General features: G+C 34.9%; 5 protein-coding genes across 9 annotated transcripts; 1 reads left to right on the forward strand and 4 right to left on the reverse strand.

The window, feature by feature from the left end:
- Positions 1–207: 207 nt before the first annotated feature.
- Positions 208–3,845, reverse strand: LOC104733368 (protein FIZZY-RELATED 2). The gene is made up of 8 exons (XM_087479038.1): positions 2,859–3,845; positions 2,309–2,431; positions 2,104–2,208; positions 1,437–1,679; positions 1,132–1,326; positions 935–1,036; positions 706–837; positions 208–610 (listed from the first exon to the last, which is right to left on the reverse strand). Exons 1-8 carry the CDS (start codon positions 3,354–3,356, stop codon positions 557–559), a joined length of 1,452 nt encoding a protein of 483 aa, XP_087335164.1. The 5' UTR covers positions 3,357–3,845; the 3' UTR covers positions 208–556.
- Positions 3,846–4,878: 1,033 nt separating this feature from the next.
- Positions 4,879–6,111, reverse strand: LOC104731202 (uncharacterized). The gene has a single exon (XM_010450508.2). The coding sequence runs from the start codon at positions 5,985–5,987 to the stop codon at positions 4,956–4,958; it is 1,032 nt and encodes a 343-aa protein (XP_010448810.1). The 5' UTR covers positions 5,988–6,111; the 3' UTR covers positions 4,879–4,955.
- Positions 6,112–6,765: 654 nt separating this feature from the next.
- On the reverse strand, positions 6,766–10,248 carry LOC104731204 (PGR5-like protein 1A, chloroplastic). Its single transcript, XM_010450510.3, has 11 exons — positions 9,416–10,248; positions 8,791–9,245; positions 8,352–8,461; positions 8,150–8,246; positions 7,951–8,051; positions 7,805–7,861; positions 7,633–7,709; positions 7,366–7,528; positions 7,194–7,291; positions 7,029–7,111; positions 6,766–6,941 (listed from the first exon to the last, which is right to left on the reverse strand). The coding sequence occupies exons 2-10, from the start codon at positions 8,978–8,980 to the stop codon at positions 7,042–7,044; spliced, it is 963 nt and encodes a 320-aa protein (XP_010448812.1). The 5' UTR covers positions 8,981–9,245; positions 9,416–10,248; the 3' UTR covers positions 6,766–6,941; positions 7,029–7,041.
- An 826-nt stretch (positions 10,249–11,074) lies between these two features.
- LOC104731205 (leucoanthocyanidin dioxygenase) lies at positions 11,075–12,621 on the forward strand. The gene is made up of 2 exons (XM_010450511.3): positions 11,075–11,808; positions 11,880–12,621. Exons 1-2 carry the CDS (start codon positions 11,312–11,314, stop codon positions 12,451–12,453), a joined length of 1,071 nt encoding a protein of 356 aa, XP_010448813.1. The 5' UTR covers positions 11,075–11,311; the 3' UTR covers positions 12,454–12,621.
- A 25-nt stretch (positions 12,622–12,646) lies between these two features.
- Positions 12,647–17,098, reverse strand: LOC104731206 (protein TPX2-like). 5 transcript variants are annotated; one of them, XM_010450514.3, is made up of 18 exons: positions 16,413–17,098; positions 16,035–16,199; positions 15,788–15,868; positions 15,402–15,534; positions 15,213–15,324; positions 14,991–15,041; positions 14,793–14,890; positions 14,633–14,708; positions 14,491–14,553; positions 14,306–14,392; positions 14,116–14,174; positions 13,932–14,010; positions 13,788–13,853; positions 13,621–13,683; positions 13,460–13,522; positions 13,325–13,369; positions 13,133–13,239; positions 12,647–13,015 (listed from the first exon to the last, which is right to left on the reverse strand). In XM_010450514.3, the coding sequence occupies exons 1-18, from the start codon at positions 16,585–16,587 to the stop codon at positions 12,997–12,999; spliced, it is 1,542 nt and encodes a 513-aa protein (XP_010448816.2). In that variant the 5' UTR covers positions 16,588–17,098; the 3' UTR covers positions 12,647–12,996. The 5 variants fall into 5 exon arrangements, with proteins under 5 accessions (XP_010448816.2, XP_087335165.1, XP_010448815.2 ...); XM_087479039.1 differs by having other exon boundaries at positions 15,830–15,868; positions 16,413–16,929; XM_010450513.3 differs by having other exon boundaries at positions 13,325–13,372; positions 16,413–16,929.
- Positions 17,099–17,556: the final 458 nt, after the last annotated feature.

The raw sequence follows: 17,556 nt of genomic DNA on the forward strand, positions 1-17,556 counted from the left end.
GTTAGCAATACATTTTTAATGTTGGGATGTGTAGCCATGTATTGAACAATACTTCGTGTATGTATTGAACAATACTGTAGCTGAGTATCTTTTTTCCTTTCATTTTATAACCAAAATAAAGATAGACTTTTTGATGTGACCCCATTCGTCTATCTAATTTATGACCAAATACAGAAAGAGAAGAAGAACAGGTAAAACATAAGAAAATGGTAACGAATTATTGCATTTATTATGCCTCTTCACTATAAAATGTTTTTGTGTTCGTAAGTAAAAAAATAAATACAAAGAAGGCTATATTTTGATATATGATGAAAAATTGAATAAAGATATACACTTTTTTTTTGGAAAATTTTGAGATATTGTTGCGCGCATCTTGACGAACCCTGATTGTGATTAAATCAAAAGGGTTAGATCTTTTTGCATCCGTGTAAAAAAAAAGAATTTAATGCCTCTCTCCATGACCGTGTGAAAAAAAGTTGGTTGAGTCGACCAACTCCAAAGCTGGCAGCTGTTGAAGTAACTTATAACTTTTGTCTGTGTGTTTTGAAAGGTACTTTCACCGAATTGTTGTTCTACCAAAGAAAGACGACCCGATTTCACTATCCGTGTTCTGAAACATAGCCAAAACACATCAAATCAGTTCCTCATAATCTTTAATTAGTTAGGATCAGTAATTACACAAGTAGATTAAGTTTGTTTTCTTACCTGAGATTTGGGTGAAGGAAACACATTCCAGAACCTTAATGTTTCATCTCCTGCTCCTGTTACTATCGTCTGTCCATCGGGTGAAACCGCAAGGTACAGGACACGGTATGTGTGACCGGTGAGAGTTGCAATCTGAACAAACAAAAAATAAAACAAGAGTTAAACATATGATCCATATAATAATGAAAAGTAATAATGAACAGAGAAAAAGGTCAGAGAGATTTCATACTTTGGACATAGTTGGGTATTTCCAAACAATGATCTGGTTTTGGGAGTACCCGTGCGTGCTAACCAGCTCGTTCACATTCTTAGACCAAGCCAGATTGCATACCTGTAATATGCAAGAACAAATAAGGTTATTAAATGTGAAATGGTGGTTATGTTATTTTGTGAAGTCATGTCATAGTTAAGAAAACATTTACTTACCTGACTACAAGTATCTATGGAACTTAAATGAGTATTTGTCGTTGTATTCCAAAAACGTATGCATCTGTCAGCAGTACCACCACCAGAAGCAAGAAGTCCATGAACATGAGGGGACCAAGCAATGGCTTTTACCGCTGCTGTGTGTTCACTATATTTCAAAACTGGTTGTGTTGAATGTTGGTTCCACACAAAAAGCTGCACAACAAATTTTAAACCATTTTAGCCTTGTTAGGGGGGGGGGGGGGGGGGGGGTTAAAAAGAAGACTACTGTAACCACAAATCAAGAAAACAATATTAATACATACCCGATTGTCGTTTCCACCAGATGCTAACTCTTTGTTGTCATAAGACCACTTGAGTCCACATACCTCAGACTTGTGACCTGCCAGTTTACTGACATGATCTTCTTGACACCTTATGTCTCTCTGAAGAATACTCTTGTCTCTGCTACCAGATGACAGAACCGATGAACCCCATGCCAGAGCGCCAACTCTTAGACGATGACCTTCCATTGTTCTTGTTCTCTTGCAGCGCGACGCATCCCATATCTGCAAAAACATAACTAAAGTGAATATTCCATAAAAAAAGAACAATCATAAATCTTATCCGCCCAAGGTTTTATATGTGCTTTGTTACTTTCCATATTAACCCCAAAGGATTTAACTTTACCCAAGGTTACAAACCCCTTTGATAAAGATTTATTCGAGAGCATATATATCTTCTTTATAAAGAAAAAAAAAATCTTTCTAATAATCCCATATGATATAGTACCATTTAAAGATCAGGATCCCAGTAAAAGATAAAGGTCCTACAGTCCATACGATAAGGTCTAATCATGTTGTAACCGTAACTAGTAAATTTATACTATATCTTCCAGATTCAGAAAGTTGTAAAGTAACGTACATTGTTACTTACACATATGCATAGGCCAAAATAGTGGACAAAAACAAAAAAGAGTAAATGAGATCTAACCTGAACTTTCCCGGTACTAGTTCCAACAGCCAGATGAGTTCCACGTAACGCCCAACCAACTGAGCAAACACTATCATCTGCCCCGAGATCACATAACTTTGTTACCTGCATTGAATTATCAAGGAACAAATTAACCATCAAAACAACTTGAAACTACTGTGATTTATTAAAAATTTGTAAGAGTCAAATAAAAAAGAGATCTCACCTTGCTGCTACAAGCATTCCATAAATAAACGCAGTTTCCTAATCCCACTGCAAGAACATTTTGAGCAGACCAATCCACAAGATTCAAGTAAAAATCATCTTGCAAAGCCGGTGCATCCAGTACCTAATCAAACACAATAATAATAAATAAATAAAAAATCCTCTGTTATCATCTGTAGCCAGATCAAGCTCCCTCACATATAAAACCAAAATAAAAAAAACACTAAACAACAAGCATTATTCAATAATGGCTTCATCTACTAGATCACTCTACACAAGAACTCAAATTCTAGACCATCAGAGAGAACAAAAACATCATAAAGATCACAAATTGTTTGAAATCAAATCAAAGATCAGAATTCAACTAGATCAAGAATCTAAGCTTCCCCAACCCCCAAATCTTCAGACATTATACAAACAAACAAACAAAAAAAACCCATCAACCCAAAACCAAACAATGCCACAAATTACTCAAAAACAAAACAAGAGACATGATCCAGATTCAATCTTCAAATCACCACACAATTCAGAAAAACCAAAAAAATCCAAACCTTATAAGGCGATCGCGGGACTTTCCTGGGAGCTTTGACCGGAGAATGAGAAACACCACCAGGAGGATCATCAACACCAAAAGGAGAAAACGAATTAAAAGAACGATGAGTCTTAGTCTCCGTCTTAAACCTAAAAATATTCCTAGAAGAAGAGAACCCAGTAATATCCCTCTTCTCCGGCGTCTCTGGACCAAACATAGCCGCACGCAACAGAGTGGCGTAAGAGCCAGCTCCGTCTTCTTTACCGTCTTTACTCGGCGAAGGAGACAGATCGAAGAGAGCAAAATTGGATCCGGATCTACTGGGTATGAATCTATCAGAGTATATAGACCTCGACGGTGATTGAGATTGGTTCGCATTGATCAACCGGTTGATCCGTCTCTCAAGTGAAACCACCGGTGTAGTATTATTCATCGACGGCGATGATGAAGATGAAGATGAAGAAGAATTCGTATTCGTTATCACATTGCTTGCGCTAGGATCTTCATCAACCATCATCGTTCGTTTTGACTATTATTATTATTATTTTTTTTTTGTTCTTCAGATTTAACAAAGGCTTCTCTTTTTTTTTTTTATGAAGGGGGGGGAGGGGTTGAAGTGTTGTTGTTGAAGACAAAACCTCTCTTTGTTTGCCTTTTTATTCTAGTTTTTTTTTTTAATTAAAAAAATGTTAATTTACCTTTTTGGTTATTTGACATTTTTATTTTTATTTTTTAACTTTTTTTTCCTTTCCCGGGAAATCTCTCAGGGAAAAAAACAGAAAACGACATGTGAAGTGATGCGGTTTTAAGCGGTGTTGTGTTGTGTTGTGATGAGATCAGGTAAGGAAGAAGGGACCGTGAGGTTTAAGCTTTCTGATTAGTGTCGTCTACTTGATTCAATCTCAATCGTTGGATTAAGAGGTTATGATTAAAAAAAAATGTTTAATGGGCTTGTTGGGCCAAGATAGTTATGGTTTTTACCTTCTTTTTGATAAATGCTGCAGTTAAAATCTCTAGTGATCTTATAGAAGAATCTTAGATGGCAGGCGTTGACATATAATATTAATATGAAATAATTATTACTTGATAAATGTTTGTAGATCTATGTCAAATCAAGCCAAAACATGCTCTTTTTATATATTAAAAATTAGATCTGAATTTTTTTATTTGATTGTTTTTCTTTTTTTTTAATTTCGTATCTAGGGAAATTGAGATATATTCAAAGTACAAACCAAAAATGTTATATCTTATACAGATTATTAATACTAGAAAATTTCCAGAAAAAAAAGATATAGTTGTCAAAATTAATTCAATCATATAGGAAATTTTAATTTTTACAGGTTTAATAAATTATTTTAACTATATCTCATTTAAATATTGTTTAGATGAAATCTAGTTAATTGTTTTGTTTTTAAGGAAATTGAGATAGAGAATACAAACCGAAAGAAAAAAAAATTAACACAAAAAATGATATAATAGTCAGAAATAATTCAATAAAAAAGAAAAGAAAATTAAACTTATACATTTATTAAAAAAATAATTTAAAGTAGATTTAACTGTAATTTTTTCTTAATAAAGTAAACACTAATAAATGAAAAAAAAAAACCAAATCTTACTAGTATGAATAAAAATATTGATTGCAACTTGCAATGAAGGTGGTGATTTGTTTACAATTCCGTACTTGGCATTTAACAATAGCTTACTTACTGTGTAAAGGAGAAGATGCTTGTAGATGTGTAGGTGGAAAATTCTATTTACTTTTCATAATTACTATAAACCTATATTTTCTTTACCAGATCAGAAAATTATATATAAATTTGGAAAAAAGAAGAATCATTAAGGAATCAAAATGAAAAAGAAGAAAAATAAAGCTTACAATATGAAAGTTGAGAGGGAGACTATCTGATTTTTCACTTAGAGAGAAAATGCCCCATTTTACTTTTTCTTGCAGAGGGTAAAAAGAAAACAAAATATTATAGTCGTTTAAACAAAACAAAAACAAAAATAGACGAAATTTCATATTGAAGCCATTGAAACTATTTGTATATAAATATATATATTTATGTTAAAGATTAACACACACAAAAGTGAGTAATAAGTAAACAAATTATAATAATTATGGATGATTATTATTAAAATGAGTGTTTTTATACCTATCATCGCCCATTCTAGGAAGAGTTCTAGCTCCAGGAGCAGTAGGAGCCCTAACATGACCCACCATTGAAACCTGCAGAGCTTCTTCTTCATAAGCTCTTCTCTCCATCTCTTCTCTCATTGCTTTCTTTTTCACTTTCACCAACATAGCCACCACCAACATTCCCAGCAGAATCGCCCCTATCCCTGACCCAATCACACTCCCCACCGCCACTTTCCACCGGCTCAGCTTTCCTCCTCCGTTGCCACCAATGACCTCCGTCGATGACGTCACTACTCCACCGCCACCACTGTTATGATCATCTACTTGAGCTTCTGTTTTCATCACGAGAGCGTAATGCCCTTGTCTTGTCCCTTTACACACATACGGCGAAACTTGCTCGCTAATCGTTGTGTTACCGTTGCTTGTGAAGCACGCGCACAAGACTGATGAGTTCTTCTTCATCGTCGCCTTAGGGTTAGGGTCAATACTTGACTTGTTGCTCAAGAAATCGACCAAGATTGGGTTTTGGTCGGTACCCACAACGTTAACCTCGTAAGGGTTGGTGGCCACGCCGTCAGGGTTAGCATTGTAAGCTAACAAACCGAGAACCGGTGACACGAGCTGGTAATTTTCACCGGTTAAGTTATAACCAGTAGAGTAGATAGAAGACCAATTCGAACCAAGATTTTGGCTAATTAGCATGACTCTCTCAGGGCATGGCTCCACCGTCACGCCTGAACCGATGTGAAACTCTCCTAGTTTTGCACCGTATCTTCTCAAACTCCCGCACCTTAACTTGACCGCATCGATGTCTATACCGGAGAAATTAGAAGGGAGATGGATTTTCTGAGTGATGCCAGTGTTGAGGTTTAGCTTAAAGTTTCTAATGGTGTAATCTCTGATCATGAGATCAAGGAGATGTGTAGATTGAGACTCAGATTGGTGGAATGATAAGAGAAGTATGATGATGATTATTGAGATATTAAATGTACAAAAACAGAATGAATCCATGAGAGAGGAACAAGAGAATCTCTAAGGTCTTTGAGAGGAAGTGAAGAAGAGGAAAGAAAAAGAAAAGTTTTGATTGTGTTTTATTTTTTTTTACTTTGTGGGGATATGTTTTGTGGACAGACATTATAAACACTTACACTTTGATTTGTCAGATTACTCTTTTTACCTTTATAGAAGACATGATAATTGTTAAATAAGCGCATATGACCGTTCTAACGTAGAGGTTTAAAATTCTAAAGGTCTAGTGGAGGAGAAAATTGGATCAATGATGATAGAGGCATGGGAAGATGATGATCATGATTACACTTCTCTGTTAATTAAATTTCAAAAAAAAAAAAAAAAAAAAAAAAGTTTGTAATCTATTTTATACCACAAAAAAGAGAGACACTGGCGTGCTTATGTTTGTGTGACTTTATCCTCTTTTGTGTAATGTTACCTTTGTCTGTCCTTTCATTATAAGTTCTTGACTTTTATGTTATCCTATCGTTCAAAGTTTTATGTTATACACCATTTGAAATTTTTGACAACCAAATTAACACTATGCATTTCTTATACTACTTGCTTTTAGCTCTAGACCATATAGAGTTTATCGTTTGGCTTATGCTAATTTGATCTTAATGGTTAAATCAACGTGAAGTTAAAAGAAATGGTGGTTAATCTTCATATGTTCGATATCCAAATATTTTAAAGTTTAAATGTTTACGATTTAGTTCTTTTATTTTCGGGTTAGGTAAGTTTGATATAACTATATTAATGATTATATTTTACCTACAAAAGGTTGATGGAAGAAGTACTCATATAATAAACATTTCTCTTATTGCTTACACAATACTTACAAATCAGAGAACATGTGAAGGAGAGAGAGCTAACATGGAAGATCTTACATATACATTAACTTCGAATCTTATTTTTGCTTCTGACAAAACCCCATTCTTCTTTTTCTCCAGCTTCAATCTTGTTGGCAAAATCAAATTTTACTATCTCAGATTTCCATGTGATTTTTAAAGAGAGTAACTAATCAGATATTTACTATATGTGTACCTCATCATAGGGTTCAAGCTTGGCTTCCTTCTGGTAATGTGATCAACCGAGACCCCGCGTCATACACCATCGCGGTTCCACAGCTAAAACAGAGATAACGAAAGATTCAGATGGGGTTTATATGTTAAAACTTTTGGAAACTAAAGCTTAAGTCAAAAATCTTACTTGGTGCATTTGACAGTGTTGATCTTTCCACCGCTAGAGATTGACAGAATTGTTCCAAAGAAGGAAACATTCTCCGTTCCACAATTCGGACAAGGACCCTGTGAAACAAAAACATTCTTAAAAAGGCTCTTGTAGCATTTCTTCTGCAATCTGAATAATGTTTCTTTCTTACCTTCAAGATCAAGAAGTCTTTGACGATCAGTTTGGTGATAGATAGAGCCAGATATACAATCACAGGCACAGCAGCGAACCACGTGAATATGAAACTGTATGGTTCCGAAAGCTCCATGATGTATGTGATCTCAAAACCTGTAATGTCGTCGAGGAAGAAAAATCTGCAAGTACCCCCCCCCCCCCCAATTGAAGAAAAACAGGTAAGCAAAGACAAGACCTACGGTTTAACTGATTTGAAAGAGAAATCGGTATACAGAGTACTCACAGTCCTAGAGCAACAACGGTTGCTGGAACATTCAACAAGAACATTTTGAAATAATCTACAGCGAGATCACTATACACCTGCATTTTGAGGAAGTTCACAAAGATTGTAAATCAAATATCTTTCCACAATCTAACTTTAACAATGTGTCTTAATGTCTTATGTAACATTTTACCTTTTTACTACGGAGACTGCATCTTGGACCCTCGCACACAATATCGCTACCATCCATCTAATGGAAGCAAAAAGACATATAAAACCGAACCTTAAAAGGAATCAAAGGAGACTTATGTTGATTGAAGCATAAGAAGGGTGTAGAACCTTAAGTTTCAGTTTCAGCTTATCATATTCTTCATCATTCAAGATTGGATTTCCAGAGACATAAGCCATTGAAGCTTCCAAAAACCTTTGTTCATCGGAACCTGCGGTTCACAAAACCAACCAAAGATGAGGACTTAAACTCCCTAAAGAAACCAAAAACAAAGATATGAAATTGTTAATCTCATAGTTGATTTATTACTTAGCATGACAACACTGCTTCCTTCCCACATCAACTCTTCTTTAAGGTTATCAAACTCTTCATTAGACATGATCGCTTTGCCATCGTAATAGAAAGACTGCAAGAAAAAAGAGGGCAAAAAATACTATTCTCAGTTTCTTTAAGATTTATTATAATGTATCTGGCAAAGTATATAAAAGGATGGTTTATGTAGTAGCGTTACTTGCATCGCTTGGAGGAACTCTTGTTCCAATTCACCAATTGTTTTCTTTTCAGCCTTGTTGATGCTACAATATGGCAAAACATTGCTATCCACGTTGTCTCCTCCTCCCCCTAACGAATACAAAAGACTGTAATTAAGAGAACTTCATAGCAAATATTTGAAATTGCATACATGTAGAACAGAGATAAACTCTAAACATTGAAATGAAGTCCAATACAACAACAATTGCTAAACTCACAACTATAACCATTGAAACAAACCCTTCAAGAGTTGAAATTTAACAGTGTTCGAGTCTTAATACTATAATTTAGCCACTGAAAAATAAAAAGCTGCTTTCAGAGGAACACAAAATTCTAAAAGGCTAAAACTTTCAGAACAAATTCGAAGCTTTGTAAGCAGATAGATCAAATTTAGAGACTCTAAGTGGAAAAATCAAGACCTGATTGCTCAGTGGTGGCTTTGGCAGGCAATAAGGAGACTCTTCTTCTCAAGGAAACTGATTTGGCAGGGCAGAGCTGATCCAACTGAGTCTTGGAAGAAGAAGGAGAGAAAGAAGAAGTGGTGGGTTTGCGAGAAACGGCGGAGAAAAGTCGAGGGCTTGTCAAACTGAACAACATCTTGCTACCCATTTTTTTCCCTGGGAGAAGAAAAAAAAAAGGAGCTCCTTTTCCTCTGTTTTTTTTTTTTCTCAGTAAGTAGGAAAGGGAACCTGTGGTTGAAGATGTGTTTACTGTTTGTGAGCTCCAAAAATTGTTCTAATTTTTTTGTTTTTTAATTATTGTTTGAGGAAAAAAAAAAAAAGGTATTTGGATGCAGAAAAAAAATATTGAGGAGATAATATAAGTGTGGAGATAAATTTCTAGGCAGATCTCTCTGATATTCCCTCCTCTCATCCTTGTCATTAGAAAATATCCATGTCAGCATTACATAGATTTTCCCTTTTAAAATTAAAAATATATAACTTATTTAAGGGTTAATTAAATAAATACCACAATTCTAAAAGTTATTTAAGAGAATAGCATAACAACTTTTTTTAATAGTAAAATACTATGGGACTCACTCACGTTTTTTTGGAGTAGAAAAACAAAATCACCCTTTTCTTATTTTAGTGTAAAGTAGAAAAAATGAAAGATTAGGTTAAATTTTTTAAAATAGCATGTAATATTTATATTTTACATAAAATTTTTAAAATAGCATGTAATATTTCTATTTTACATCTCATTTATGAACCCAAACCGACATATAATTTCGTTCTAATTGTAAAATCTAAACCCTAACCATCTTATTTGTGAACCCAAACCGACATATAATTTCGTTTTAATTGTAAAATCTAAACCCTAACCATCTCATTTGTGAACTCAAACCGATATATAATTGCGTTCTAATTGTATAATCTAAACCCTAACCATCTAATTTGTGAACCCAAACCGATATATAATTGCGTTCTAATTGTAAAATCTAAATCCTAACCATCTCATTTGTGAACCCAAACCGACATATAATTTCATTCTAATTGTAAAATCTAAACCTTAACCATCTTATTTGTGAATCCAAACCGATATATAGTTTCATTCTAATTGTAAAATCTAAATCCTAACAATCTCATTTGTGAATCCAAACCGACATATAATTTCGTTCTAATTGTAAAATTTAAACTCTCACTATTTCATTTGTGAACCCAAACTGACATATAATTTCGTTCAAAAAACAAAAATGACATGATATTTAAACAAATAACATGTAATATATGTAATAGGTATAAGATTAATTGTATATGAGGAGAGAGAATAGACTGTGGATCCTATGGTAGTTTGTTAAATACTTTTCATTTTTGTGGTATCTAGTGCATATACTCCTTATTTAATCCAAACATTTTGTTATTTTTAAATCTTTATTTATTTATGGCAGTGATGATAACAAATTAACAATACATAGTTTTAGGTATTTATTGGTATTAAAATGATATTTTAAAAATTATATTATTATATATGGCATAAAATAGCACTATAAACTTTAAAGAATTAATTTACTTTCATAACAATAAATAGAGTAAAGAAGAAATAAGAAATCTATATGTTATGGAAATTAAAATAATATAATTTAGGGAGATTCTCAAAAATAGCACCAAAATAAATTTTTTTTTCCAAACTTAGCACAATATCTCTAAAATTCCAAAAATAGCACTAATTAATCTTTTAAAATTAAATTCTAAATTCAAAATACTAAAACCTACCCCTCAAAACTATACCCTAAATGTGAAATTGAGAACCCAAACATAAAAAAACAAATTCTAAAAATTAATTTTAAATATTTTTATGTGTTAAACAATGCTATTTTTGGAAATTTATAGAACATGTGCTATAATTGTCCATAAAACTTATTTTAGTGCTATTTTAGGGTATTTCTCTATAATTTATCATTAGAAAAGAAAAAAAAAAAAAAAAAAAAAAGAGATTGATTTATGTACACACAATTGTAGTTTAATTTGAAACTGAAACCAGTCAAATTGTTTTATTAAAGTAGAAGTAGCAGAGGCGGACACGTGGAGACACGATTTAGGCACGTGCAGACGGACGTTTTAAGTAAGTTACGTCTAACAATAGAAATTGATTTATTCTATTGGGCTTTTAGCACCCAAAGCCCATACCAATGCGGGATAACTAAATTTACAAACCTATCAGTCAACCCTCACGTAACCACCTTCAACTCGTTGACCGTGAAGTGTACCACACTCACTTTCCCCTCCCCACACACACAATATCACTAACCACCTGGTAGCTCTACATTTTCTTAATTCCTTACTTGTAAGTCTTCTTCTTCATTTTCTAATCAAAACTTATTTGCTATATATGAGCCTTTGCACGTTTCATTTACTTGCAACAACAACTCAAAAAGAAAAGACAAACAACAGTAAGAACGTTTAATTTACTCTGCTTTGAAACAAGACCAAAGAAGAAGATATGGTTGCTGTCGAAAGAGTTGAGAGTTTAGCAAAGAGCGGAATCATATCGATTCCGAAAGAGTACATTCGTCCCAAAGAAGAGCTCGAGAGCATCAACGATGTTTTCCTAGAAGAGAAGAAAGAAGACGGTCCTCAAGTTCCCACAATCGATCTACAAAACATCGAGTCAGAAGATCCAAAGATACGTGAGAGTTGCATTGAGGAGCTGAAAAAGGCATCTTTGGATTGGGGAGTTATGCATTTGATCAACCATGGCATACCAGTTGAACTAATGGAGCGTGTGAAGAAAGCTGGAGAGGAGTTTTTCAGTTTACCCGTGGAAGAGAAGGAGAAGTATGCGAACGATCAAGCAACCGGGAAGATTCAAGGGTATGGAAGTAAACTAGCTAACAACGCGTGTGGACAACTTGAGTGGGAAGATTACTTCTTTCATCTTGCTTATCCTGAAGACAAGAGAGATCTATCACTTTGGCCTAAGACACCAAGTGATTACATGTAAAGCCTTTTCACTGTTTTACTTATTTTGGTTTTATAATCTTTTATTAACGTTTTTTGGATGATTGTAGTGAAGCAACGAGTGAGTACGCAAAGTGTCTACGTTTGCTAGCAACAAAAGTCTTCAAGGCTCTCTCTATCGGTCTAGGTTTAGAGCCTGACCGTCTAGAGAAAGAAGTGGGTGGTTTAGAAGAGCTTCTTCTACAAATGAAGATAAACTACTACCCTAAATGCCCTCAGCCTGAGCTAGCACTTGGTGTGGAAGCTCACACCGATGTAAGTGCCTTAACCTTCATTCTACACAACATGGTTCCTGGTTTGCAGCTTTTCTACGAGGGGAAATGGGTCATTGCAAAGTGTGTTCCTGATTCAATTGGGATGCACATTGGAGATACTTTGGAGATTCTAAGTAATGGGAAGTATAAGAGTATACTTCATCGTGGACTAGTGAATAAGGAGAAGGTTAGGGTGTCTTGGGCCGTGTTTTGTGAACCACCAAAGGATAAGATTGTTCTTAAGCCGTTGCCGGAGATGGTGAGTGCTGAGTGTCCGGCTAAGTTTCCTCCAAGGACATTTGCTCAACATATTGAGCATAAGTTGTTTGGGAATGAACAAGAGGAATTGGTGTCTGAGAAAAAGGATTAAGTTTGTGTGTTTGGGAAAGGAACAACAAGTCTTTTATATGTAAAACTCTATTTAAGAGTTTCTTTGTTTTGTGTTCGTGTCATTGTGATATTGTAAGAAACAAATTCTTCTCTCCATTTCTAAATTGTTTACAATATCTTTGAAGTAATGATCGAGATTACAGAAAAAGACGAGAGAGTAACCAAGATAGATATTTGTAGATCTATGAACCACATGTTGTATTAAGAACTTGAAAGTATTTCTGATTTACATTTTCTGTTTCTCCTTTTTATGCTAACTGTAAAAAACAGATGCCGAAGAAAGTAAAAAGAGAGGGCGATGCAATATATGGCTCTTATTAGAAGAAACTGAAGAATCCGGTTTGCTTCGCTTTCTCCTTTCTTCTTTTGTCTTCAAGACAAATTGGTCTACTTCTTTGGATTTCAAAATGTTAGCATTGCGTTGGAGGAGTTATACCACAAGAACAAACTGAGAAGAGAACGATATCTAAATGTACATATAAGGAGATGGTTCCAGATCCCTACGAATGCATAATCTGTACCATCAGCGAATGCCTAAGCTCCTGCAAAATTGAAACAACAATGACATCAAAAGATATAAGTGTATATATATAGTTCCAGATTTTATCAGATGCATATTTTGAAAGTTAGTGGTTGCAGAATTGACTTTATTAGCTTACCTCCTAGGGGTCCATTGCTGGTTTGTTTCGGGAATTATTCCGTTATTACTAAATTGTATCTGTTGTCCAGCTGAAGAGACTGGTTTTCCTGCGGCCGTTCTTGTTACCTGTAATGGATCGATTCAAGAAATTAGGAAACCTCAGTGGTAAGTTGCAAGATCCTATTTTTTTTTTTATAAGTTTAGAGCTTACCTCATTCCTAGCTTGGAAAGGGTTCATTCTATTTTCCTTTGAGACCTTCTTATACCAAGAAAAGATTGCAAGTCAATAATTGGACTTGGAAGATGGAAAAAACAAATAAAGTGAAATTGCGTTATCAAACTGCACCTTTGGTTGAAACAATCTTGTGCGAGATCCATCAGTAGACTGGAGCTCGGATTTGATGGAAAGCTGTAGGTTAATAGAACCAGGTCAATAACTAGGAGACTATTAAAATAACTAGAGTGCGTTTTCAAGAAGATCATATGTGAAACCATGAGCTATATTACCTTGCTGAAAAGGTCTGTTGGTAAATCTGGTTGAACTCTTTTTTCTGAATGAAAACTAAACTCCTGTGTAGGATTTCAAAAAACAGTTCAAGTATTCATTCGGAAACTCCATTCATAAATATATCAGAAGATCAAGGGCAAAAAATAATTGGTAAGACTATCCATACCAAAGGCACTGTTGTTTCTCGCTTGGTGTTTTTGAAAATTCCCATGTCTCCTCTGCTTGAAAGTATCTATTTTGGCAGGAGTGAAAACCAATATTAGGTGTGAAATTTGCCATGCAAGTGAATGAGACTCAAAAAGGAGAGTACCTTCTTGTTCAGTGGGCGAGCTTTAAAAACATGGTTTCCTTCTGAGACATCATGCTTGGGTATATCCATTGCCGTAGGTCTGCAGATAACGATTAAAGTTTAAGTTGACATTCACCTCAAAGACAAGTTGAGTTAAGAAATCAAGTAATCCTTCTTAATTTTCTATTGATTTATGGTTTCATACCTCCTATTTTCCCTGTTAGCACGGTCAAGCACATCACTTATACTAGATTTGTCTAACCCCTGTCAAAAAAAAATTTTGATCATATAAGAGGCAGCGCTTTGAGAAGGATCAAGTTGTTTAGATGAAAGGTAAGATAAAGGTAAGATCACAGGACACAGAATAAACAAAGATAAAGAACTATTGTTGCTACCTTATACGCATCATTCCCCTGATGAGACCTTGTTGTTACTGCTGATGAATGTTGCATAGCCCTTTGGGAAGTCTTCAAATGGAATTCCTAATATGAAATGACAATAAATTTAATCTAAAGCCTGAGAACAGAATAAGATGTGGAAACACAATAGCAACTGTAACAATTTCATTTGTCATGCTTACTTGGAATTCTGGTAGTTTCGGAGTGCTCTTTTTCCGGATAGGCAATGAGGGAGCATCAAATATCTACAGATCACAAACACGAGCTCAACAATGCAATCATTTCCATAACACATTTCATAGTAGCAGATGCGAAGTTACAAACCTTTCGGTTAAATGGGCGTGCTTTGAATCTATATACAGTTGTTGAGTCCTGTTCTAACTTCGCATCTGTCTTGTGCCTGAAATTGATCATTAGCAAAGTATTCAGTAAGATATGACATTTCCAGTAACAATTCACTTTCAGCAAACATTTAGCGTCTTACCGTATTCTCTGAGCCCTCTGTGATGTAGCAAAATCAGGCTCATGTGGGATAGTAACCTTTGCCCTGGCTTGTTGTGCGTTTTTATCAAGAGTTGTATCCTGCATAACCATTTAGCAAAGAATTAAATGATTTGATATTAAAAACACTTGTAAAAGACTATAAACAAGAACAAGAGTATTCAAGCAATAGAAAGCAAACCTTCTTTGGTATCTTGTGGACAAAACTCATTTCCTGCTTTGTATCAGCAACCTGAAACAGTGAACAAATGACTTTTATTGCCACTACTTACAGCACCTAAACGCAGATATACCTTGTACATAATTAAAAGGAACTATACAAATACACTGTTCAACTCAGAGTACCGTGGCAGTCAGAAAAGAAAAGACAAGAAGTAAAGCCGATAACTGCTTAATACTCTACCTTACGCAGAAGACCTCCATCAAGCTTCTGTCTTTTAGACGCTTGAACTTCGGTCCCAGATGTCCCACAATTGCCTTTATCATGAACTTGATCCACTTGCATATGAGATTTACTATACCAGCAAAAGAAGCAACATATTAGATGAGTAAAATATTAAGTTGACAAGTTGAAAAGTACCAAGATGTTTACCTGGCATTATTTTGTTTTGCTAACTGGCTAGCAGTAGGTCTCATTAACGTTGAGCTCCTTGGAGTTGGTCTAATGCTAGACTTAGCTCGGAATTTTGGTTTATCAGTGTGTTTGTGATTGCTAACCGTCGGCCCTGATGATAGAAGTAGATAAAGTGAGACCACAAGAAATTAAGAATACGTAGGTATTTTAAAGGGGGCAACAAAAGTTTGATCAATAAAGTATATACCAAAGATGGACACAAGTAAGATGGACCACATTTGATGGTTTAAAAGAAAAAATGGATCTGATAATACACGTCAACTGGTGGTGTTTCAACAAAAAACGAAAGAGCCATAATTGGAGTGTAGATGCATCATGTTGGCATTACAGCAAATAATGATCACCTTTGCAAATGGGTTGAATTGGAACTTTCTTCAAATTACTACCTTGTTGTGAGGAAAAAATCCCAGAACGCATTCCACTTCCTGAAAAAAAAAAAAGCAAAAAGACAATTTTTAAGAATCTAAAAAACCAAATCTTGTAGTCTTTCAACATCATGCTTCAATTTCTACTTCAGTAAAATAAATCCCACAACCGTAATCAAGCTGCTTGAGAGATGCAAAGTATATAATGCAGACATCATATATTCACCTGTCTTATTACTCAAATTGGTAGCTAAATGATGTCGTTGCTGAAAGATTCCTCTATTCTTATCACAAACATCGGATGCTGCGACTTCCTCATCTTCTGTTCTCGTAGATGCCTCAGTCTTGTCATCATACACCTCCTCTCTAAGTAACAGTTTTGTTACAAAAGCTGAAAACACACAAAAGAGTTCACAACAAATTCACACAAAGAATCAGAAACAAAATGGAAAATGTAGGATCCAAAAATAGAATTGTAAAATCAAAAGCAGAACCATTGAAGCTATCATCACAAAGCAAATTCAACAGAAACGGACTAAGAAATTTTAGGTTTTTTCACTGTCATTACTAAGATAAGAAAACAATGAGAGAGAGAGAGACTCACGAGAAGGAGCGTAGGAAGGAGCAGAGTGAAACCAGAACTCAGCGAGTTGAGACTCGGCCGGTAACTCGTCACGAGTGAAATCGTACCATCTCGCCGCATCAAACTCGTACTCAAGATCGATCTCTCTAACCTGATACACCATTGTCTCGATTTCCATATCTTCATCCATCTCCATCTCTCTCTCTCTCTCTCTCTCTTTAAAAAACCTCCACAGTCACTTTCTTCTCTCTCTCTTTCGTTGGGGAAAATGCAACAAACTCTGAATCACTCACTGATCGGTTCAGAGAAAAAACCCTAATTTCTAATCAGGAATCTCTCTGATTATTCATTGGGTCTGATGAAGGAAGAAGAAAGAAGAAGAAGGCAGGAAAGGAAATAAACGGCACAAATTTCGCTGTTTCCAGAGTTTTTTTTTTTTTTGGTTTAGAGACAGACAAAATGGAGTAAATGTATTTTTTTTGTTAATATAATAAATGCCAAAAACGACACCGTATTTTAAAAACGTACTCGAAGCACCAAAAGCATGGAAGACGCTCCGGTTTTTGTAACGACTCGAAATTTTTGAATTCTAATTTGATACTTTGAAAAGACGATAATATCCTTACCAACGAGAGAGCGTTAGGGTTGTTTTAGTAAATTCTAGTGGGAAGAGTCTATTTTTTTTCTTCCTACGTGGCTGCTGCTTCGAGGCGCGTCTGGGACTGTGAGCTTTTTTTTAACACTGTGGCTTTCGAATTCGACGAGACTGGAATTCCGGCGGGGTTCATTATTTACCCTTGACGTTCGTCTTTATTTACGGAATCTGCCACTAACGGTTGTATTCAGCTTTGTCTTCTGTATGACCTGACATTTATGCGCTTTCTCAGTAAAATTAAATTTAATTATATATGTCTCATATAAAAGTATATAACCATCCATGGTTGTTGTTTACTCTGATAATGAAATGAATCATCTTAACTGTAATTTTTAAAGTGTATGTGGATTGCAATAGAGGCTTCTCCACTGCAATTGAATATTTCTTTTTTTTTTTTGGAAGTAACGTTTTCAAAATGTTTTTTTATATATAAGTGATATTTTTAGTATTTTTGAAATCAAGTTCATATGAGAATGAGAAGAAGTGGACACACAGACAGACAGCATGACG

This window comes from Camelina sativa, chromosome 12 (assembly GCF_030686135.1).
Source record: "Camelina sativa cultivar CO46 ecotype springtype chromosome 12, ASM3068613v1".
NCBI lineage: Eukaryota > Viridiplantae > Streptophyta > Magnoliopsida > Brassicales > Brassicaceae > Camelina > Camelina sativa.